General features: G+C 40.4%; 2 protein-coding genes across 4 annotated transcripts in view; both read left to right on the forward strand.

Moving 5' to 3' along the window:
- The window catches only part of LOC131795434 (arylsulfatase B-like), a 17,460-nt gene extending 3,493 nt beyond the window's left edge, over nucleotides 1–13,967 (forward strand). The window contains exons 1-9 of one of the 2 annotated variants that reach the window (XM_059113000.2): nucleotides 859–999; nucleotides 1,091–1,177; nucleotides 1,807–1,966; nucleotides 8,995–9,107; nucleotides 9,423–9,572; nucleotides 9,892–10,152; nucleotides 10,366–10,510; nucleotides 11,361–11,636; nucleotides 12,167–13,967. In XM_059113000.2, the coding sequence (XP_058968983.2) occupies nucleotides 1,939–1,966; nucleotides 8,995–9,107; nucleotides 9,423–9,572; nucleotides 9,892–10,152; nucleotides 10,366–10,510; nucleotides 11,361–11,636; nucleotides 12,167–12,507 (1,314 nt within the window). In that variant the 5' untranslated portion in view covers nucleotides 859–999; nucleotides 1,091–1,177; nucleotides 1,807–1,938 and the 3' untranslated portion in view covers nucleotides 12,508–13,967. Of the gene's footprint in view, nucleotides 1–858; nucleotides 1,000–1,090; nucleotides 1,178–1,806; nucleotides 1,967–8,994; nucleotides 9,108–9,422; nucleotides 9,573–9,891; nucleotides 10,153–10,365; nucleotides 10,511–11,360; nucleotides 11,637–12,166 lie in introns of those variants that run through there. The other variant, XM_059112998.2, reaches the window with a different exon arrangement.
- Nucleotides 13,968–15,996: 2,029 nt separating this feature from the next.
- On the forward strand, nucleotides 15,997–23,889 carry LOC131795474 (arylsulfatase B). 2 transcript variants are annotated; one of them, XM_066171310.1, is made up of 9 exons: nucleotides 15,997–16,167; nucleotides 17,291–17,422; nucleotides 18,246–18,405; nucleotides 19,256–19,368; nucleotides 20,089–20,238; nucleotides 21,041–21,289; nucleotides 21,597–21,741; nucleotides 22,234–22,518; nucleotides 22,949–23,889. In XM_066171310.1, the coding sequence occupies exons 2-9, from the start codon at nucleotides 17,300–17,302 to the stop codon at nucleotides 23,281–23,283; spliced, it is 1,560 nt and encodes a 519-aa protein (XP_066027407.1). In that variant the 5' UTR covers nucleotides 15,997–16,167; nucleotides 17,291–17,299; the 3' UTR covers nucleotides 23,284–23,889. The 2 variants fall into 2 exon arrangements, with proteins under 2 accessions (XP_066027407.1, XP_058969038.2); XM_059113055.2 differs by lacking the exon at nucleotides 19,256–19,368 and adding an exon at nucleotides 19,092–19,204 and having other exon boundaries at nucleotides 15,999–16,167.
- The last annotated feature ends 805 nt before the right edge of the window (nucleotides 23,890–24,694 follow it).

Genomic DNA, 24,694 nt, shown 5'->3' on the forward strand with positions numbered 1-24,694 from the left:
TCAAAAGTTTCTATAATTATAAAGGCTTTCTTGTTGATCGTCTTAATAGTAACAGTTTCCAGGATCCAAGGGGAACAAAAGAGAGAACAATTTTCTGTGTAGCTAGGTAAGGCGACATGCCGGCTTTATACTTCTTCCGGCGTGATAACGATAATGATGACAACAATGGGCAAAAAGCACCGTCCGCTAATGATGACGATTATCATAGTTATTAACAAATCTCGCCAGAAGTCAAAGTTGCCTAAACTCATTCTAAGGTTTGTGGAATTTTACGACGAATTTTCAATTCCGGTGTGTTGCACGCGCGACTTTTGATAGAAAAAACCTGCACGCGCCATAACTTTTTAAGAACGTGTCAGCGGAATGAATCAAATCTCTATCACTTTGCATACATTATTGGGAACAGAAAAAATTACTTAGAGCAAACATTCTAAGTATAGTGTTCATTCCGTGCAATGGGGCATAAATAAAAGGTTCTGGTGGAAAATACATTTTATTTTATACCACTGATGACAAAAAAGCAAAAAGGTTATATGGATACCCGGTTAAAAATATATTGATAACTCTATTAATTAATACCAGTTCTAATTTAAAGGAGAAAGTTATGAGAATAAAATAAAAATTGTCTGTACCACGAAGCATGCCTTCACTGATAGTCCTAAAGCTTTTTGAGCATGCATTCGAATATCTTATGACGATAAGCCCGCCAACCACCCCACCCTGCGCTATGCTGTTTTCACTTAGCGGCTGGTCAGCGGTCACGTTTACCAGGTAAACAAACCGATAGATTCCTGATCACCGTTCTTGTCGATCGGAAAATCAAAATACCAGCGCGATATTGCCGCGAAGATGAAGCAGTTATGTTACTTGATTCGAGGAGCAACTTCAGAAGTCGAAGCTTGGGTGGCACAGGTTATTTCTTGCGGTGGAATCGACGAGGGGAATTCGAACACTAGTTGTAGTGTTTGAATTTTTGAAAGAAATTGTCGCATGAGGATTGTAAGTTTAACGAACAATTTCAAATTTTTCCGCTTGAATTGAAAGAAAAGTTCATTTGAATTGCTTTCATATGTATTTCTGACGGTTTTAGATTTACCTGCTTGATTTATATCGGTTACGCTTCATGTTGACAAGTCCCTCAAAATGGCGGCCAAACTTGGAGATTGCCGAAAATTAGGTAAGTTCACGGAGTTATAAAGTTCTCGTAAAGGTCGGGCCGCAAAGTTTTTTTCTGTAGTTATCTTTTCTATGGCACCTACTTCCTAGCTATGTTAGTTGGATCAGTTAAGAACGCCTCACTTTTTCAAAAATTTACCTTGAATTTGATCGGTTTTGGCGTGTTTGATTTAGGCGAACCGATAAGGTGTCATTCAAGTCTTCCTGTTTCCTTGATTGACACGTGATGTTTACAAAAGTCGCCTCGATAGATAAGATAGAGTTAATATACATGGCTGTGGTATTTGTTTTTTGCTGAGTTCCGTAGTTTTTTGTAAATTGTCCTCCAAAGTTGTATGAAATTAAAGTCTTGAAAAGTGTCACGACAAGCCTTCGCTCGAGTGAAATTTAATTTCCGTAAAACTCTGAAAAATAAAGAGATCCGATCAAACTGATTGTGGTTTTAATATAGGTACATGAATGTCTTACAACACACGAGAAACGAGCGAAATCCGTGTCTCTAGCAAAATCGACCGGACCGCTATTACAGAGACACTCTCTTAACCCTTTGGTCCCCAAGAGAGATATCAAGTTTCAAGGGACTCTCAAGTTTTTCTTCAACCATTGCTCAATGTTCTATTGCTCTTTTAGGGATGGGATGATGTGAGCTTTCATGGCTCAGAGCAGATTCCAACTCCAAACCTGGATGGACTGGCTAACAGTGGGGTAATTCTCAACAATTATTATGTGCAGTGTCTTTGTACACCAACAAGAAGTGCTATAATGACAGGCCGATATCCCATCCATACAGGTGAGTGTTAGACGATGTTTGTTAGTCCCCTTTTTTTTTCCAAAGAAAAGGGTAGTATCTCTGTCATTACTTATATCACTCCTGTGGTATTGCTTGGTTTCTGTGTTGTTTGTTTGTTATTTTCCTGAATTCCATTTTGAAAGGTTATGCATCCTTTCCAGGTAAATATGTTGTGTGCTATGTCTTTTATTTTAGGGGAAGATTATTGTCAGATTTTCAGTGTGATTGACTGAAATGTAAGACCATGTTGACTGTTCTCAACACTGCATAAGCTTTCATCACTGTATGGCTAACAATGCCCATGGGCAAGATGAATCAAATCTTGTGTTCTGATTGGCCACCTTAGCCCATCTTTGCTGTTTGGGATTACCTGCATTGATCCCACACAAGAGAAAAAATATTGTGTGAAGCAGGTTGCTTCAACGCCTGACATTTTGCACAATATCAAGAGTTAAATTGTAAAAAGCAGCGGAAGACAGTAGTAACAAGGAAGACACATTAAAGAAGTTTCATGACTTAAATTTGGTACAAAACCGACTCTCTTCGCCAGAACTAAAAAAAAGCAAGTCATTTGTGATTCTTATTGAACCAAAATCTTTTTGTTATTATATGATAAATCATTTATACATCCATTAGTTAAAGCTTCAACATTCTCCTCCTCAGGCAACCCCCCCCCCCTCAGGCATTTGAACTGTTGAAGATTGGTTTGTTCAAATTCCATCCCCCCTCCCCTTGAGGCAAAAATTATGTGCAAATGTCCCACCTATTTTTTGTGTAAAAGGCATAATCAGAAACAGTAACTTTCTTCATGTTGACCAAGCTATAAAACCAAGACCTTGTGGACCTTTTTTTCTGAGTCATTCCTTAGCTGAAGTGAAATATGTACCTGTGCTGTATTCGATTTACGTTTACATTAATTCAGCCTCGCTTCCGTTCATGATTCGATGTATGATCACTTCCGGTAATGGCGACGACACATGTTAGAAGTTATTAAAAGTTCTGTGTTGAAATCAAAGAATATATCTCCGTTTCTCGTGCCATCCGAACACCACATGGTGTCAGGAGTGAACAAGAAGATATAAACTGTGTCCAGAACGGATATTTAGCGATCAGTGATCAGGAATTACGCGGAAATATGGCTACGAATCTTCCACCACCGAAAGCTCTTTGTCTATCGGGAAATGCAAGTGAGAATTTCAAGTTGTTCAAGCAGCAGTACGAATTATATGTGAACGCCATTGGATTATCTACTGCCAGTAAGGAAAGGAGAAGTGCTATACTGCTAAATCTCGCAGGTGAGGAGGCGCTGAAAATCTACAATGGCTTCACATGGGCTCCAGCGGTAGGTGACCCCGAAGGGGAGGAACATGTACCAGCAGAGGACAAACTGGATCCGGAATTAATTCTGGAGAAATTCCAGAGGTTCTGCACGCCGAAAACAAATGTTACTTATGAACGTTACAAGTTTCACAGGTATACGCAATCAGAAGGTGAGAGTTTCGATAATTTCTTATCACAAATTAACACTCTCGTGTCTACGTGTGCCTACGGTGAACTAAAGGACGATTTTGTCAGAGATAAGATCGTATTGGGTATAAATAGTGATAAGGTCAGAGCACGGCTGTTGAGAGATGGTGAACTGACTTTAGAAAAAGCGATAAATGAGTGTAGAGCAGAAGAATGTTCTGGAAGGTGGGCTCAGGATATAAAAGGAGAGACTTCTAAAGTGCAGGCAGTTCAACATAGGCGGAAAGGAGGCCCTCGTGACAAGGGACCACGTAGTAACGGGCAGCAAAGAAGTGCATCAAATTGCTCCCAGGCGTCGAATAGCCGGTCATGCCGGTGGTGTGGAAAGGAGGTGCACCCCAGAGAAAGATGCCCTGCAAAAGACAGTAAATGTAACAAGTGCAAACGCCCAGGACATTGGGGCAAGGTCTGCAGGAGTAGTAAAGGAAAAGGGTCTGTACAAGAGGTAGCAGAAGTGCAGTCTGACTCAGATGAGTACTACTTCTTAGGAAGCATCAGTGATGAAAGTTACTCTATTGAGAGTATCAACAACAGGAAACGTAGGAGTGCATGGTTTACGGAAGTCCAGGTGTCAGGTCAGAGCCTGAAATTTGCTGTTGATACTGGAGCAGATGTGACAGTCATTTCCAAAGCTGTGTATGATACACAGTTTTCACACTTCATTTTGCAGAAGCCTGACAGGCCTCTTAGTGGCCCAGATCAAAGCAACCTTTCAACTCTTGGATTCTTTACTGCAGAACTAAAGAAAGGTGATCAGACAATCACAGAGGATATATATGTGTTCCCCAAAGGCTCTCTATTGCTAGGTAGAGACGCTTGTGCAGATCTAGGTGTCGTTAAGTTCATTGGAAAAGTTACGTCAGATCCTATCCAGTCAGCGGAGTTCGGATCAATGTTCAAAGGCTTAGGAAAGCTAGAAGGAGAATATAAGATTAAGATCGAGCAAAACGCAGAGCCATACAGTGTGATGACTCCCAGGAGGATATCTATTCCACTACTTCCTCTAGCCAAAGCTGAACTTGACAAGCTTATCGAGCTAGATGTTATAGAACGGTGCACAGAACCATCGGAATGGTGTTTTCCTATGGTCGTGGTGCCTAAAGGAAATGGCAAAGTGAGGATCTGTGTGGATCTCACGAAGCTTAACGAAGTAGTGAAGAGAGAAAGAATCATGCTCCCCACAGTGGATTATACAATTGCTCTGATGGGAGGTGCTAAGGTTTTCTCTAAACTGGATGCCAATACGGGCTTCCACCAAATCTGCTTGGATGAAGATTCAAGGAAACTGACCACGTTCATCTCACCATTTGGTCGATTTCGATACAAGCGAATTCCCTTCGGTATCAAATCTGGCCCTGAGAAGTTTCAGAGTGAGATCTACCGAATACTAGGTGGTCAACAAGGTGTGGTATGTCTCATGGATGACATTGTCGTGTTCGGAAAGAACCAGGAGGAACATGACGAGAGACTCGTACAGACATTAACACGGCTGAAAGCAGCAGGTGTCACCTTGAATAAGGATAAGTGCCAATTCAGCAAAAGCCAGATTGACTTTCTAAGTCATCGGATCGGAGTTAATGGTGTGGAAAGCTCTCCAGAGAAGGTTGAGGCTATATTGAAAATGCGTGCTCCAGAGAATGTGAGTGAGGTAAGAGGTCTGATGGGTACAGTGAACCAGCTCATGAAGTTTGTACCCAACCTTGCTACTATGACACAACCTCTACGTGAACTCTTGAGCTCTCACAGTGCATGGTGCTGGGGTCCAGCACAGGAACAGGCTTTTAAAGAGATTAAACAATGCTTGACGAGCAGCCCAGTGTTGCAAATATATGATCCTTCACTAGAGACCAAGGTGTCAGCAGGGCCCGGTTGTTCAAAACCGCGATTAAACTAATCGCCGATTAGGCCTAATCGGCGATTAAATTTCTTAATCGTGGGTTAGTTAATCGTTGGTTAAAAAACGGTTGTTCAAAGGGAGATTACTCGGTCGATTTACTAATCCGCGATTAAGCATAAAATGAATTATATTAATTAATTATAATTTATTTTGTGCCAGTTTACGTCATAAAATTGCCGGAAATTTATTTTTGTCAATATGGCTTCTCCAGCGAAAAAGGGGGGAAAGCAAACTTTTCACCCGCTGAAATTTCCGTTTTAACAGAAAAATTTGAAGAAAATATGGACATTCTTCAAAGTAAATTTACCAACAGTATAACAAATGCAAAAAAAAACAAGATTTGGGAAGAAATCTCGGAGGCGGTAAACGCCGTCGGTGTGACAGCAAGATCAACGCAGGAAGTACGAGACAAGTGGAAAAACCTCCAGAGTCACGCAAAAAGAGAATTCAGTTCCTTTAAAAGTGAACAGAAGAAGACAGATGGTGGCCCTGCTCCCCCGAACCCATCAGAAGCCAGTTTAAAAATAATAAACATGTTCAGTGACACACCGTCATTTACTGGGTTACAGGGGTTTGAAACAGGTAAGTTTATAAATGGAAACATTATTGTAATACCTCTCAATGTCCATACCTTGCATAAAATGTATACTTCGCACAAAGCAAAGTGAAAATTAACGGACTTCAGAATTTTGTTTCTTTCTTATTTTCTTTTACATGTACTCCGATGTAAACAAAAAAACAAATGGCGCCCGAAAAGTCTGCCTTGCTCTTAATTCTTCGTCTGTATATCCATCTATCGTGAAACCGATGCTCCTAAACTCTCTTTGCTTCCTTTTTCTTCGCCCATCAACACCAACACAACCATACAACAAGTCAGCCATGTTGTGATTTTTATTTTTTAATCTGCCGATTAAGGATTTAATCCACCTAGCGAGCAGGGTTAGATTTAACCCTTGGTTTGATCGGAGGTTAGGAATAATCGGGCTTTGAACAACAGAAACTAATCGGCGACTTAAATTTAATCGGCGATTAGCCTATTTAATCGTGGATTAGCGCTAATCGCAGTTTTGAACAACCGGGCCCAGATGCGTCTTCATACGGACTTGGCGGAGTGCTTTTGCAAAAGCACGGTGACAGGTGGGCGCCAGTGGCGTATGCGTCCAAAAGCCTTCTGGATGTAGAGAAAAGGTACGCCCAGATTGAAAAGGAGGCCTTAGCTAGTACCTTCGCATGTGAACGATTCACAGATTACATTCTGGGAAAGGATATTATACTAGAGACTGATCATAAGCCTCTTGTACCACTGCTATCCACGAAGGAGTTGGATCAACTACCCGTACGTATTCAACGAATGAGAATGAGGCTCATGAGATACTCGTTCACACCTGTTCATGTGCCAGGAAAACTGTTGTACACTGCCGACACGCTATCCCGTTCTCCAACACCAGCCAAATCAGGTGATTCATTTCATGAGGAAGTGAACTTATATGCTCATCAAGTCATAGCTGGAATGCCTATCAGTGATAGCAAATTAGATGATATTATGATCCATCAACAGGAGGATGAAGCATGCAGGCAAATTATGAACTATGTAGCTGAAGGTTGGCCTGAAAAACATAATGTCAAGGGTTTAGTCAGCCCTTATTTTGCTCATAGAGCAGAGCTGACAGTGGTTAAAGGGCTGTTGATGATGGGACCTCGAGTCGTTATACCATCGTCTATGAAATTGGAAGTCCTGGATAAGATCCACGACGGTCACCAAGGGATTGTCAAGTGCAAGGCATTGGCCAGAAACACAGTGTGGTGGCCAAGCATGATGAAGAATATAGAGGAGTTAATTGAAAACTGTCGCAAGTGTCAGTCTAACAGGAAAAATCCTCCAGAACCTCTAGTTCCTACCATGCTCCCACAACGACCATGGCAATACATAGCCACTGATGTCTATGAACTCAATAAAGACTGTATTTAGTAATGATTGATTACTACTCCAGATGGATAGAGGTAGCTAGTCTGAGTTCAACCGCCTCAGCAGAGGTCATAGACAGGATGAAACGTGCATTTTCCAGATTCGGAATTCCAGATCAAGTAAAATCTGACAATGCCAGCTACTATACATCAAGGGAATTTAAGATGTTCACTTTAGATTACGGGTTTCGACATGTCACTAGCAGCCCAGGTCATGCTTCAGGCAACGGTGAAGCAGAGAGAGCAGTGCAAACAGCTAAACGTCTCCTAGCTGGCTCTCAAGATCCTTATCTTGCTTTGCTACAGTATAGAGCGACACCATTGGCTAATGGTTATTCTCCAGCTGAGCTAATGATGTCAAGGAGGCTAAAAACCAAAGTGCCGGTGGCCCCGTCTCAGCTGTCCCCAAACCTTGTGCAGAATCATGCCCTACGTCAGTTTGAAGACAATCACAAAACCAAACAGAAGCTGCACTTTGACAGAAGGCATTCAGCGAGGCCTCTTGTTCCCTTAGAGAAGGGAGATGAAGTGATGGTACAAGACAGAGGACAGTCTGGAATAGTAGTGGAGAAGTGCACACCTCGTTCTTATGTGATCCATACGGACACTGGGTCATATAGAAGGAATAGAGTACAGATCAACAAGATACCACCCCCACCCCCAGCTGCAGCTACATCTCCAGCCAAACCCACACCGGTGCCAGTACCTCCATCACCTAAACTTCCTTCACCCCAAACTGCTAACACTGCAGAAGGAACTGGCACATCAAAAGTGTACACCAGATCTGGCCGTCAATCTAAGCCCTCATCTAGATTGAAGGATTATGTGCCATAAGTGAAGTTATACTTTCTGGCCAGATTTTCTCTGGTTTCTCAGACAGAAAGTCATAACTATGAACGCGTATTCTAGTGTGTGAGAGACTTAGTGCAGAGACAAACGACAATAGCTACCCAGGATGTGTTTCTTAACAAAATGACGATTACTTGAGGACATTTGATTGACGTTGTTTTGATTTTGAATTTCACGCTAGATAAGAAACAAGTATGTCTAAGTAGTTTCTCTTTTATTATCTTAAAGGGGGAGATGTGCTGTTTTCGATTTACGTTTACATTAATTCAGCCTCGCTTCCGTTCATGATTCGATGTATGATCACTTCCGGTAATGGCGACGACACATGTTAGAAGTTATTAAAAGTTCTGTGTTGAAATCAAAGAATATATCTCCGTTTCTCGTGCCATCCGAACACCACAGTACCTTAAACACCTCCTTATTTAAGGATATAATACTTGTAGTCTCCTGGAAAGACTCAACATTTAATTTGGGTTCAAATTCCCTACCCCCCCAGGTATGGACAACAGTGATATGTTGAAAGTGGAGGGAGACGTTGAAGCTTGAAATTGATCAGAACATTATTGACAAAGCTTGTTCATTAAAGATGGCTGAATATGAAAAGCGCACAAAAAGAACTTGGCTAATATTGAACCATCTTGGCCTCAGGCTTGGTCAACAAGGCATATATATGGTACACTGAAAGACAACATAGTCATCTAGAAAGTACATTTCATTATTAATGCAATCAAACTCATTTCAACCAAACCACATATAAAAAACTTTTCTTGTTTTCCTGATTATTACTAAGGAATGCAGCATGATGTTATATTAGCTAGTCAGCCCTTTGGCCTTGGTTTGAACGAGACTCTTTTACCACAGTACCTTAAAGAACTTGGATATGCTACGCATGCTGTTGGAAAGGTAATAGTTAAACCATAACAATTGAAAAAATTATGCCTAATAACTTTACTGTCAGTAGCTCTTCCAAGTTTTACTTTATTGGCAGCCAAAACCACTCTGTGGGAAAAAATGGGAATGTATACTGCCATCTACTGTGGTGCTGCTAACTTTGGGGGAATAGTATATCGTAAGTTTTGGGGAGAGGGTAAAAAAAATGGTAAAAAATATGGTCCTGTCATATGTTTCCTCCTTCCCATGGCTTTGCATGCCTCTCAAATTGCAATGCAAGCTGTATAAATTAATGTGTATGTCTTGTTTTCATGCATTTTTTTCCAGTGGCATCTTGGTTTCTTCAAAACAGACTACACTCCCACAAGGAGAGGATTTGACACTTTCTTTGGTTATTACAGTGCAAAGGAAGATTATTGGGACCATTCAAATGATGAAATGTATGGATGGGGATTAGATCTTCACAACGATACAGAGGTAAATCTGTTTATCAAGAACTAATTTATTTTAATCCTTATTATATTTAACCCTTTGACCCATAAGAGTGACTAGCATCTAATTTCTCCCTACAATATTCCTCTTGAAACAGACATCAAGGTCACGAGAATAAAGAAAATGATCACCAACTTCACAATTTTACTCTTGACTTTTAAACAAGTTCTCCTTGTCAGCTCCTCAAGGATGTACAGAGAACAGTAAGGAGAAGATGCATTCTGATGTAAGGGTGTAAAGGGTTGATATCACAACTGTTCAAAGTGTTTATTTACATGCACCTGTACTACTCATCTCTTTTCAGCATACATTTCAGCCTGTCTGGACGGAATGGGGCCAGTACAGTACTGATATGTTTACAGAGAGAGCCATAGACATTATTAAAAAGCATGACCCTTCCAAGCCATTGTTTTTGTATCTTCCTTACCAAGCTGTCCACAGTGCAAATTACATTCAGCCAATCCAGGCTCCTCCAGATGAAATCAAGAAGTTCTCCCACATCAAAGATGAAAACAGAAGAATCTTTGCAGCAGTGGTTTCAGTCCTTGATCAGAGAGTAGGACAGGTACACACACCACACTTGTTTAATTTATACTGTCAAGGTTTTTGAATTTGTTTTAAATGTTCATATTTCTCTTTGTTTGATTAAGTGTATGTTTTTGGTGCTTTTATTACTTTGAAACTTGCCTTCAAACTGGCTTTGGGCAAAAGAGTTGGTGATTTATTGCAGGTCTCTAAATAAAAATAAAAGTGAGTGAAATAAAAATCTCTATTCCAGCTTGTTGATGCACTCAAAGGGAGTGGTTTGTACGACAACTCAATAATCGTCTTCTCGACAGACAATGGTGGTCCTGCTAATGGTCTCAATATGAACATGGCTTGTAATTTTCCTCTGAGGGGTGTAAAATTTACGTTGTGGGAAGGTGAGTCGAATCATCCTTCGACCCTTTACACCCTTATATGAATAGGTGCTGACAAGGAGAATTTGGTGAACAATACAGAACTTCTTTAGTAGGTGATCATTTCCTTTATTCTCGCGACCATAATGTTTGATAATGTATGATGTTAATAAATTAAGAAAAATGGTAAGTTTTGAGTTCACTAAAGAAATAGAGAAACATGTTTTCCGTCTTGTCAAGAGTGTGGGTGAAAGAAAAAATTCTGAGTCCCCATGAGGAATTGAACCTCAGACCTCCGGATTCTACGCTCTGATGCTCTACCACTGAGCTACAGAGATCCTATGGTGAGCTAGACCCATTATGAAGTTCATACGTCCTGCATACTGCTAGGATCAGTAATGTTTTTTTTCTTTGTCCCATGCTCGTGAAAAGACAAAAAATACCTTTCTCTATTTCTTTACCGAGTTCAAACGCACCATCTTTCTTAATCTATACACAAACATGACATTACAGACATCGCTGATCCTAGAAGTATGCAGGACGCGTGTCATACATGAACTTCGTAAATTTGGGCCTCGCTCACCATAGGGTCTCTGTGGCCCTGTGGTCCTGTGGTAGAGCATCTGAGCGCGGAATTTGAAGGTTTGAGGTTCGATTCCTCATGGGAACTCCCAATTTTTTTTCTTTGTCCCACATTCATGACAAGGTGAAAAACATCTTTCCCCAATGTGTAATTTTGTAAGGAGAAAGTAGATGCAAGTCACCCTTAGTGGTTAAAGTTTTACTCGTCTGTAGTACGTGTATGCTGATGAAGTGGTATGCGTTTTTGTGGTTAGTGTGTAAGTTGATTGAAAATCGTCAAATGTCTTAACAGGAGGTGTTCGTGGCGCGGGATTCGTACACAGTCCTTTACTGGCCCAGAAAGGCCGAGTAAGCATGGATTTGATGCATGCGACTGACTGGCTTCCCACACTGTACAGTGTAGCGGGAGGTGACATTCACAAACTTCGTAATGTGGATGGCTATGATATGTGGGACACAATTTCACATGCTTCTCTATGTCCCCGCGAAGAGATTCTTCTCAACATAGACCCTGTCGGAGGTGACTCGGCTTTACGGTTCAGGCAGTGGAAACTTCTCGTCAATATAAGTAAGTATTATTGTAACGTCGATTTTTCTCGGTAACAACTCCCTTTGTATCTCAACTGAGTGGAATAAGATTAAATTGGAAGAGTTTGAGCTGGCAGTTGTCTGCGGTAGATGTTACTGGGTCAGTGACGGCGATAGAAAAAGTGTGAATTAGTATTATCAACTGAGTTGATAACGTAAATTGGCCACCGTAAAGAGTTTCAAAGCTGACGTTTCGAGCGTTAGCCCTTCGTCTGAGTGAATTAAAAGTGGGCAAGCAAAAAGCAGCGTTGGTATGGAAAAGCAGAGAGAGGAAAGATTCTTGGCATCTTTCCTTCTAATACACGCTCCGTTTTTCGCCTGTCTATTCTTCGATCTTCTTCACTAATGCATGGTGTTGGAATTAAACAGTTTGCCTGACGGTTTTATTTACTTCAAAAATGTAACTTATCTCTTTTGGTTGTAATACACGACCATATCATCTGTACATATCATTAGCACTACTCTGACATGTTATCACCTTATGACGTTGTTTCTCTCCCCCATCCCCAGGTACAGACTGGAGCGGATGGTATGCTCCCCCCGGAATTGAATACTCCTACCATTCTACTCGAGCTGCGCATGCGTCGTTGAAGAATGCTGTCGTTACTTGTGGCGAACCGCCAAGTTCCCCTCCTGAGTGTACCTCCGAGTTGGGTCCATGCTTGTTTGATGTTCTAGCTGACCCGTGTGAGTATGTGAACCAGGCTAAAAACCACCCGGATGTTGTAGACGGCATGTTGCTTTGGCTTAAAGAGTACAGAGAAACGATGGTGCCGCCAAGGAACAAGCCTTTTGACCCTAATGCTAATCCTAACAACTTCGGTGGAGTTTGGTCTCCTTGGATGGATTGAGAACTTGCTTTGTGAGTTAAACCCTTTTAAGAGAAAATGAGGGAACAAATAGACTCCTGGTCCAAGCCCTTGGATATAACTGTTATTCTCGTAAACGAAAGTATGTTCTCCCAGACATCCGTACGGATTATCTTTTCGGTGTTTTCCTTCCTTTTGATTGGCCGCCATGATTACTTTGGTTTTGGCGACAATCAATCGAAAGCGCTCTTGCATTCATTCAATCACAATTTAAAAGTGTCAATTTTACGTCACAAAACTAAACTTACACAGCGTACTTTTAACCTTTCTTAGATTACGATCGACTTCTCCATCTTGGAGTGCACTTGAACAACCAGCAACTCTTTTTGTGACTCTAGTGACCAGACTCGTTTTTTTTTTAATTAACATAATTGTTTTCTGAGTGAAAGATCTAATGTTTGGAAGAAAAGGAAATCCCACATCTTAATACGCATATTGAAATTTTAGGAGACCGTAATTGTTTCGGACTTTAAAAAAAGTAAGTTCAATTTGTTAGTCTGTGGAATTTAGGAATTTTGATGTATTTCCATATACTGAATGTTGAAAATGTAATAATTAGATAGCTACAAGCAACGAAATATGTTTAACAAATAGATTCCAAGTTGCCGTGCGTCTGTTCAGTAATAGATCAAAGAGGACGTCAAAATGTGGTAAGAACAAAAAAGTGGCACATTTCGTAAACTTTGCCCCGTTTACTAGGGATAACCGGTCTTCTAACGTACTGGACTCAATCAACAGACTCGACTGAGTTTAACTGTTTAATCGTTCTCGCGTATTCACTCGGTTACAGCAGGCGTGTAAAGAGCTACTCTGGCAACTTGAAACGAGATCCTAATTCTTATACTACATTCTCTACATTGTGATTGATCGTTGCTAAGCACTATGAAAAAGGTTATTCGAGGTTACGTCAATCATGTACAAATTAGAAACTCCACGATAATGTTGTTGACAAAATTAACGTCACGCAAGTAATCACGCAGTCTCCGACACACACGAGGCGCAGCCGAGTGTGTCACTGACGTCCTCTGTGATCTATTACTGAACAGACGCACGGCAACTTGGAATCTATTTGTTTTATATAATAAAAAATTAAAATATACGGGGGGAAAAAAGTTTTAATGATGACGTCATCAATACGTCTGTCCTTCAATAGATCATAAGTGAGAACCAATCAGAATGCGTACATAACTGAGCTCATTATATAAAAGTAAATAGATCAGTGCTGTACGCATCATATAATTAGATACTGAGACAAGGTTAGAATTACCTTGAAATTTGTCGTAAAATAATGGAATAAACTGGCACCTAATGAGCTACAATTTCGTCTCGCCACTAAGCTGACTATTGTTAAGGAGTAGTTTAACTCTTTACACCCTAACGTCAGTCTGTATGTTCTTGATACTGTTCTCTATACCTTTCCCATGGTACCTTGAAGAATAATTTGTCTTATAATCAAGAGCTTGTTGATCATTTCCTTTATTCTTACAACTGTAATATCTGATCCAAGGGTGGTACTGTAGAGAGAAATTAGATGCTTATCATTCTCAGAGTTTAAGAGGTTAACAGAGAAACTGGGCGGTTTATTAAAGGGTCAGACATAACAATTTCTCAAACCACGTGATTTCGAGGTCTGGTAGTGTGTGGCCAAATGTGTATGTTGAGGTCTGATATGAGGCGGAAAGAGATGGGGGGGGGGGGGGGCTTACTTACGGGTGGTAGGTGTCGTTCCAACTGCTCTGGTGGAAGAGGAAACCATGTTATTTTTCAGCCCGGGGGATGCAAGAATAGTGGTATGAACTTTACGAAGCTTAGGATCGATGTCTGATATTGTGGGTTGTTGTCAGTTTGATATCGTTTTTAAGGTCTGGTGAGGAGGCTATGTTTCCTATGAGTGACGTTCCACTGCCAAACACTAGGTTAAACGGGCAATCATCACATTTTAATTTCAGCCTTGTGGAAGCGCTAGTTCAAAGCAGCCATGATTACGATCAGCAGAGCATCTTGCAACTTCGCCGCTAAACCCTTCTGAAGCGTGGAAAAAAGCCGCAAGATAACCAGCTACAGCTTCATCCTCCCTCTGACACACAAGAAGTGCGTGACAGCGAGACGGTCACGAAAGAAGTAACCTGTCGCCCCATGTAAGGTAATCCGGTTTCCGGAATCCAGGAAATTTTCGCTCGTGGAATCCGGAATACTGGGCATTGGAATCCAGAATCCCGCTAAAGAATGAATCTAGAATCCATTTGGTGACGATCCATGTCAAATCGTATTAACTGCTTTCATGCGCATCCATGCAACCACGGTCATGCTAAAACACAGACTGCAGACCACGCAGACCGTACAGACCATGTAGAGCGCGCTTTGTTCGGTGAAGAATTCCGACTGTTACAGCTTGCGAGACACGGACAAATTCATTCATGACCTATCACCAAATCGACTTCGACTTCCTTATTTCCCAGTAGAGTTCGATTTAGCTCGTATCTCTTCCTTTACTCTTAAGTTCTTTAGGCTGTTATGTGAAGATTCCATACCTCTAAATCAGCGTCACACACAAATTACATGCCGTGTAGGGCCATGAACTCGAGAAACTTGAGCCTGCGATTTTTGTTTTGCTAACAAGAGCTCGAAATAACATCATAAAATTTCATCATGTGGTGTCCAAAGTGCAGAGTGCAGTTCACTGAAGTGGTCAATGGTATGCAAATTTGGAGGGACAAAAGAAATTGTTTACATAAACGAAGCGTTCAAATCCCATAGGATTTTCGTAGAACACCAACATGACGACGGACCACACGTTTCCAATTACGATAAACTTTAAACAAAGATATATATGTGGATACCTATGGGAGCCGGGAGAGGTCTATTTCTAAGTAGATTTTTTACCATTTAAACGTAAACTGCTTTCTTTGATATTTGGCATTCGGAATAACGAATTTGAAGATTTCATTACGCATCACATTTCAGTGCAAATAAAGTAAGATATTACCAGAATTTAGGGTCAAACAACATTTTGTAGAGAAGAAAATATCGGCAGGCCCCCTTTATAAAATCATTGCCCTGGAGAATTCATAGCCGACGCAATGTGAGTTGACTTTTTCTTAGAAAATTTCTTTTTCTTAGAAAATTACCGTGTAAATACAGATCTTTCGCGATTTTGCAAAGGTTTTAGTATAGTTGAGTTAGTTGAACACCATTTTATCCGCAATCTCATAATGTCGAACATCGTCGCCAATTACATACAGGAAAACAAGCTTTTCTTAGTACAGGCTGCAATTTATTTGCGACATACACGGGGCGTTATATAAAGTGTATTTCAGTTTTAATTTTTCCTCAATTTGGTCTTTGTTTAAAAGGAACGTTAAAAAACCAATTTGAGATGGATTCCGGAACCTGCAGGGGTAGAATCCAGCACCTGAATCTTATACTGTCCTGAATGACCTTACATAGGGCGAAACCTGGAATGGCCAATGGAGCATGGGAATTAAGTCCAACTCCTCCCCAAGACTACGCAGGGATTCGTTGCAACTTGATATCGATCTTCTCCCCAATCTCGTGCCTGTTACGCGTCGAGTCTGTGTTGACCGAAAAATCCTGCCAAAAGTCGGCCGAAGGCTAGGTAGAGTGGCGTATGCATTATAGGAGGTATTAAGTAATCTTTAGGATTATAATCTTTGGCCAAGGAAAGAAGCACATGCACACATATGCGTTATGCAATCCATATTATGTCTGCCTCAAAGTAATTGCTTAATTATATTGACGAAAATCGTGTCTGTGCGAGTCTACGTACCTCTATTGAATTTGCCCTTCATGCATAACATAATTGACTATTACTTCTTGTGTCACCCCTAAAGTGGCCCTATTTTGCTTGATACATATTATGAAAGATTTTTTCAACAACGAACGAAATCTCCTCGTACCTCGATCGGCTGATGTCTGGGCAAAATTGTGCATAGTTCATGATTAACTCAATTTATTTTAGCCAAATTTAAACATCCTTTACATTCAGCTGTCTTAAATCGTGAAGTATGCTGGATAATGAGGGGAAAGGATGGCTGATGAATTAAACTTAGTGGTTCTGATAAATCCAATGGTAATCTATGATGGGAAATTTCATTTTCTATCCAAAACCCTTGAGGAAGGCAGTCATGCCCCACGCTCGTGACAAGACGAAAAAACATCTTTCTCTAAGGTTACAATTTATTCTTCACAGAAGCCAGCAAAAGCTTGACCCCAAAGACAATTTTTTTAAGTTGCTGTCAAGAAAATCAACATTTTGGATTTTGTGACATGAAAATTTGACACAAAAGTTTAGGGTTGGTATACTCAGTGGAGTGCAGAAACATTACTATTGATCCCTTGAATTTACCCATTAGAACCTCATGTGAACCTCTTGGAAAAAAGCAAAACATGGTATGATTACAAAATTGCCACATTAGTTTATGCCTGTCTGTAGCTGAATGTCCAGACCACAATGATGATTGCTTTCATTCAAAAAGAAATTGTACGTGTGTTGGAAGGGTCATGCAGAAATAGTTTGTACTCCAGTTTGTTTGAAAAGTTCTTCTAGGATGCTGCTTTTCTTTGTAATTCTGCTCCCAACTGTCCAAAGGATTGAATGACACTTCCCAGTGTGTTTAATTAATTGCCATCTGCTGGAAAGAGTTATTTGTGTTATATACGTGTACTTGATAGCAATTTATCTGGTGGATCAAGTTATCTACCCTTCAGACAACCAAGGCCTAAAATTTTTTTTCCTCATTAACAGAAAGTCAACATGCAGTTGATATCATTGAATATTGCAGTCTTTGTGTCATTGTTGCTCCATGGCCTGCTGCTGTCAAGTGCAACCAAGCAAAGCTCAAAGCCACACATCATATTTATTGTCGCTGATGATTTGGTGAGTCACATGTGAGGAAATTACCATGATATCTCCACATCTGAGTGCAAGATATTTGATCCGAATTGAAAAAGCATCACTCATTTTGGATGTCTTTGAGACTATATGGTCCAATGCCTAATGGACAATTAATATGATAATTGTAAAAAAAAGATGAAAACATGCAAAGAGGAAATCAGTATTAAATAAATCTAATTTCTTTTGAAATTGCAAATATGAAGATACTTGTGGAGCTACAAGGTAATTTGGTATTATTGACTCAGTTGATAATGTAAATTGGCCATTCTAAAGAGTTTCTAAGCTGACATTTGGAGCTTCAGCCCTTTGTCAGAGTGAATGTGGAGTATTAACTTGTGGAGTTTATAAGTTCCTCACCTGCCTACCTGGTAGAAGTATGCATTTCATCATAAACTGATAAAATTTGGAACTACACAGGGGCAAAATCTAGAGTACATGTGCACGGAATTCCCACCCCCCCCCCCTTCCTCTAAGATGGCTTGCAGTTTTTTTAATTGATATTTAATGATAATATTAAGCTGTATGGTGTTTGCTATATATTTTTATGTCTTTCCTTGATTTAAGTCTTCCTTTGTCTTGTGCCCTTTTAAAAAAGTATTTTATGTCATCCACTAGGTATGTCTCATTCCTTCCATGGCACATCCCTCCTGAGAAAAATCCTGGATCCCCACACATCCCCCTCCCCTCCCACTAGACCAAGTGAATATCCTTTAGCTGATATATGTTGAATTTTCTGCCCTCATTTTCTGATTGGTCAATTATGATAATCATAAATTCAATTACCTAATTGAATGATTCTTTTTAGGGATGGGATGATGTGAGTTTTCATGGCTCAGAGCAGATTCCAACACCAAACCTGGATGGACTAGCCAACAGTGGGATAATTCTCAATAATTATTATGTTCAACACATATGTACACCGACAAGAAGTGCTATAATGACAGGCCGATATCCCATCCATACAGGTGACATAATGTTAAAATGACCAAAACTCATCACCATGAACACACAAAATATTTATTATCAAAACTATAACATGCATAAATATACACCAATTGATGCGACATCATGTATATTATACACATTGTGTGTATGCTACAAAAGATATAACATGCAGCACTTTAAAGTTAATCCAAGACATTGACAAAAAATAAAGATCAGCAAAATGGTGTTAATTCAGGCAATAGTTAAATAATAATGTTTTGTAAGGTAAAACTTCCTTTTTGCTGTCATATATTGGCTACAAGACAGGTAAATTCATCTAGCACTACTGTATACCACCAATAAGCTATGAGAAACTTCTCCCCCACCCCACCCTATTTGGTAGCTTTATTGCATGTTCAATGCTCAGACTGCAAACTAGGCTGCAAGCTGGTCTTTATAATTAGTGTTGCAGGACGCAAGTTTCTCTGTGTGTAGGAAGATTAGAGACAAGTTAGGAATAGGTTTGGTAAGGGTTTGGCATTGATAATTATCAACATTAGACCCCTCACAGACCTCTGACTCCGGCTGCATTGTTCAAGTCCTCACACTTTCCTAAGGCCATAAAAAAAGCCCAAAGTGCGAACATCAAGGACCTAATCACAGGCTAATTGCTACTATTTACTCTGACTCTAAGTGATAACTGTGATCATTATATACATATGTTTAGGTATGCAGCATTATGTTATCGAAGCTGCACAGCCCTATGGACTTGGTTTGAATGAGACTCTTTTGCCACAACACTTAAAACAGCTTGGATATGCCACACATGCTGTTGGAAAGGTAAAACAGTTTGCTCTTTTAGGGATAACTGTGTTCATTGTTTATACCTAGGTATGCAACACAGTGTTATTCAAGCTTCCCAACCCTATGGACTTGGGTTGAATGAGACTCTTTTGCCACAATACTTAAAACAGCTTGGATATGCTACACATGCAGTTGGGAAGGTACAAATTACAAACAGTGATAATGACAAATCTTGCACCTTTCTACCAGCTGTGCAATTTGTTACTTTTCTCCTTAATGATAATACTGCTAACAGATGTACATGTGTATACCTGGGCCTGGTTTACCAAAGATCGGATAACGGTATCCAACAAATTAACTGCTATCTAGGGGATATGTGTTAACCAGATAGAGATTTATCCAGAAGCTAGCATTATCCACCCTGTGAACAACCAGGACATGAATGATAGCTCTACCCCAGGGGTTTCCATGCTTTTTTTCCATAAGCAGCTTCCAATGATGTAATAGGCAGCTGTGCCTGTAAAGGTACTGTTAGGCAAAACCCAAATGCAAGAACCTGCTTGCAAGCGAAACAGATGGCAGCAGACCACCAATAACACTTTGATGCTCACAAGCCAAATTAAAAATTAGCATCTCTCTTATGAGGCCCTGTTAGGGGGGGTCTCTTGTCCCCTGTCTGAATTCAAACCTTTGCATGTTACATTTTCAAAAGGTTTGCTGTCTTGATCTAAGACCAAGTTCTTGTAGCTAATATACAAGGATATGTGTAGCAGCTAAAAGGGAGATTAACAATCAGATCTTGGGAGTTAAAGGCTTAATCATTGAATCATCTATTCTTTTCTTTATTTCCCTCCTTTTTATTCATAAGTTTTACATTCAGTTATTTTCCCCTTTTTTTATCTACTGTTTTTGTCTTCTAGTGGCATCTTGGTTTCTTCAAAACAGAATACACTCCTACAAAACGAGGATTTGACTCTTTTTTTGGTTACTGGTGTGGAAAGGAGGATTACTGGGACCATTCAAACAAAGAAGTATTCGGTTGGGGATTGGACCTTCGTGATAACCTGGAGGTAAATGTTGAATCGATACAGAGTTAATATGGGATTCCATTAATTTAAGTAATTATGTTCAATAGAGCGATTTTCAATTGAGTGTCAAAAGTATTCTGGGATTTCTTTGCTTTTACTTTTCTTCGCGTTGTGATTGGTCCACAAAACTCCCGCCACTCTCTCAACCAATCAGATGCAAAACTAAAACCAATTATGACTTAATCGCCCGCGTTTTCCCGCGCCTTAGGCAGTATTTTTACTTTGAGCTCTTATTGGCTCTTCGAGGTATTTTCCTTCTTCTGATTGGCCTTTTTTAACTTTGGTGTTGGTTTGGTGACACTCGATCGTAAAGCGCTCTATGAGTTTTTTACAGTTACAGACCTTTGTGCTGTCCCCTCTAAGACCGCTCTTTAGTTGAGATTTCATCTCAAACCTTCGTTTTTCACCTCCTTTGGTCATTTCTTCGCTTGTTTGTTGATTGTTCTGTATCTTTCTTGTTTACTACTTGGTCGTGCTTCTGTTTACGTTGTGGTGCGTTTGGTTCTTTGTCTGTTTGCTTGTTCTGCAGTTTTTTCTGTTCGTCATTTTCTTTGATTCGGTTCGTTGGTAACATTTGGTCGGTCTGTCAGCTCGTCGTTCCGTCGTTCCGTCGTTCCGTCGGTTCGTCAATATGTCTGTCCGTTGATTCGCTGGTTCATCATTCGATGAGCTGTACTTATGTTTTCCAAATCGTTCGCCTATTCTTATTTTTTAATTTCTCTCTCTCTTCCCACCATTGTTTCATCCACGTTATAATTTGTTTTTTCTTCTTTTCAAATATCAGCCTGCCTTTACTGACTGGGGCAATTACAGTACCGATCTCTTCACAGCGAAAGCCATCGATGTTATTCAGAAGCATGACCCTTCTCAGCCTTTGTTTTTGTATCTTCCATACCAAGCTGTTCACAGTGCGAATTATATTCAGCCACTGCAAGCGCCACCATCTGAAATCAAGAAATTTTCCAACATCGAGGACGAAAACAGGAGAATTTTTGCTGCAATGGTGTCAACCCTCGATCAGGGTGTTGGAAAGGTACTTTTCGATCGATTATCGTAAATCCAAACCCAAAGTAATCACAACAGCCAATCAAAAAAGGACCTTTGACCGCTGTGATATCAGGGTGAGGGAAGAGGGAAGCCACCAAAATGCCTAAAAGTATGAGTTCATTTTCACGAACCATAAATCACTCTTTCAGTCGCATTGCACTCCATTGCCGCAATTTTGAGAGAACAGTGAAATAAAGCAATTATGCATGCAACTTTAAGTTTAAAACTACACTACTTCCGTGAATTTCTTTAACCATTGAATTTCAACCGCTGAATTCTCTCTGTACGTGTAGGTCATTAATGCACTCCAAACCCAGGGATTGTACAACAATTCAGTGATCGTATTTACAACGGATAATGGCGGTCCGGCGGCAGGTTTTGACATGAACTCAGCTTGTAACTTTCCTCTCAGAGGGGTCAAGGCAACATTATGGGAAGGTAAGGGGTTACGAGATCATGATTTTATTCATTAGAAAGAAAGTTGTTTTGGGATGTTCGCGATTCTATCAAGTTTTGTCAATGTTAAAGGATAGTGCTAATTGTCAGTGCTACCACAGGCATTACAAGCTCACGTCTCGAGAGAAAGCTAACGATTTTTTCATGAATTAAAGTTTACGAAAGCGTCACGCTCAAGTTATGAGAGGAAACGTTGAGAATTTGAACACGATATAAGGAATAATATGGGGAAGATGTGGGTACGTTTTATTAATTTTTCGTGTAAAATGTTTATTTTTCGAAATATTTATACACCGCGTCACATAACGCGTGACGCTTTCTGAAACTTTAATTCATGAAAAAATAGTGCTTTCTTTCGAGGCGTGAGCTTGGGACGCCTGTGGTTGCGTTTTGCCACCAAACCATGAAATTACTCATTTCATCAGTGTTTCGTCCAATTTTTGATGAAAAACAAGCTAACCTTTCTCTTATTAGGAGGTGTTCGTGGCGCGGGTTTCGTACACAGTCCTATGCTGTCCACGAAAGGCCGAGTGAGCATGGAAATGATGCATGTCACTGACTGGCTCCCCACACTGTATAATTTAGCAGGAGGTGATATCCATGATTTGGGTGATGTGGATGGCTTTGATATGTGGGACACACTCTCCAATGCAACTGAATCACCTCGCAAGGAAATTCTTCACAATATAGATCCAATGGGTGGATATTCAGCCTTGAGGTTTGGTGACTGGAAACTTATAGTCAATGCCAGCACGACAAGTAAGCCTGAGTTTTGATATCGAAGTCTACTTCATTAGTTAAACTGCTAGTGTCTATGTACAATTTGTGTTGTTGTTGTTGTTTTTTTTTGTGGTGATGGTTATTGAATCGATAATACAAGAAAAAACATGGATTTTCTTTTTTCTGAAGTAACTCTGTGGGCCAGAATCTTAAATTCTCTAATCACGTGCTCGTAACTGGTCCACCTTTTTACAATGCACTATTCGTGGCACAACTAGCCGAAGAAAAAAAACAAAGTCATTTACCAGTCTAGGTTAGTCCGTGTGGGAAAAAACTGTGCTCTCTGCTCAAAATCTTGGGTACAGTTTTTTCTGATGCGGATCCCCCACCCGGTTTATGACATAAACTCCTCATACGTTGCTGTATACAATACCGTGGCTTTACGATTGTCTCTCTCCCCTTCCCTCAGGTAAATCGTGGGGTGGATGGTATGCTCCCCCCGGACTAGACAACTACAATCATGCAATCCGAGGTGCGACATTGAAGAACGCTGCTGTCACTTGCGGTAAGCCACCCAGTTCTCCGACGGAGTGCACAAGGGAGTCGGGCCCTTGTTTGTTTAACGTTGCAGATGATCCTTGTGAATATGTCGATCTTGCTAAAAATGAAACAGAATTGGTAGAAAGTATGTTGAAGCGGCTCGAAGGATTTAAAGAGACTATGGTCCCACCAAGAAATCAACCGCTTGACCCTAAAGCAAATCCTAACAACTTCGGTGGAGTTTGGAGTCCTTGGATGGATTGAGGGTTGACTGATGTAGAAGAGGAGGAACGTAGGTTTGGGGGAAGTTGGTGTAAATTCTCTTCACCCCCTTTGTTTCCTTACTGAGAGTGGTTAGGCCACACTGAACTAAAATTTATTTTTGTAATATTTTCATCAGTAACCAGCCAATCATGTTATTGCAGGAGTGATCTGTATGTGGATTCCCTTTGAAATTTTAATATACTGTAACTTCAAATGAGTCTTAATTAAGGAGCATGAAACATACCAACTGCAGGGAACATTGCCTTTTCTCAGAAATACACGTGTCTGGCCATTACGTGTAAAAATCACCTCCATTGTTTAAGGTTCTAAGGGTTGATTTTATGCAACAATGAGAACGTCAAACAGAAGGGATGACGTAAAATTTTATTTTTTAAAAAGTAAAAAAAAGTATGGACGAATAAAACTAGAATCATGGGCTGAAAGGTACCGCTCGGATTTAAAAATCTTCTAAACACTTGAGTACTCTGTACAATACAATGAAACCTGTATTAAGCGGACCGCTGTTGTAACTTGTTGTGTCTTTGTTAATTCTGGATAAACTAGAAGGGTTTTTTTGCCTTCTATTAAACGATATTTTCGTTAGAATCTTACTCGAAGTGTCCTACCTCAACCCACCCTTCCAAAAAAATAACTCCTGCATGCGTAGCGTGCCTATGTCTTGATATATCACGAAACGTTCCACCCATCCCTCCCCCCCCCCCCCTCCCAACCTTCCGCCCCCAAAAATATACTTCGTTTCATGGAAGTGATGAGTGGCATCTTACACTGGACGGCTGCAAAGGAGACTACGGTGGGAATCAAAGTATCAGTTGTATAGGAGTTTGAAGAGGGGTGGGATGAGGGTACATATTATTAGGCATTCGCGATCGGTTATGATAATCCAGCTCGTCTGGCAGGCCATTACATACACTGCTGTCATTTCACGCGGTCTTGTATCACTCAAAATCGAGGACGTGCGATGTGAGCGCTAAAATAGATCAGGTAACGTTTGCGTTTATTAAATAAATCCCTCACGACTCTTATTCTTCGCTCGCGCTCTTACGGTGATGATATGATAGTGAATACAAGGGCTGTAAGAAGACTAATTGTTGTATTAAGTGGCTTTACGGACGTTTCTGAGATCAGCCGGTTGCTCCTCTAAATGTTTTTTCCTGCGAAATATGGCAGCCGGCAGATGGTGGAAGACTGAAGAGCAGAAGGAAGTATATTAAAGTTCACACGGCAACCAGGTGGACAATCAAACATAGTTTGATGCTACTCTGGTTTGCGGAAGGTTTACTTCTAAGTCGAGTAGAGACAAAAGACCGATTCTGGGACATTTTTTCAAAATAATCAGAAGTTTCCGATTTTTTAGCGCTTAGCCTGTTGAGAACAAACATCTCCTCCCTCC

The sequence above is a fragment of the Pocillopora verrucosa genome, chromosome 8, assembly GCF_036669915.1.
Source record: "Pocillopora verrucosa isolate sample1 chromosome 8, ASM3666991v2, whole genome shotgun sequence".
NCBI classification, from domain to species: Eukaryota; Metazoa; Cnidaria; class Anthozoa; order Scleractinia; family Pocilloporidae; genus Pocillopora; species Pocillopora verrucosa.

Excerpts from the sequence above, each read along its gene's own strand:
- LOC131795474 (XM_066171310.1), top strand. The coding sequence starts at position 17,300 with ATGCAGTTGATATCATTGAATATTGCAGTCTTTGTGTCATTGTTGCTC. Across the intron at positions 18,406-19,255 it reads CCGATATCCCATCCATACAG|GTATGCAACACAGTGTTATT; the intron begins GTGACATAATGT and ends GTTTATACCTAG. Across the intron at positions 20,239-21,040 it reads ACCTTCGTGATAACCTGGAG|CCTGCCTTTACTGACTGGGG; the intron begins GTAAATGTTGAA and ends TTCAAATATCAG.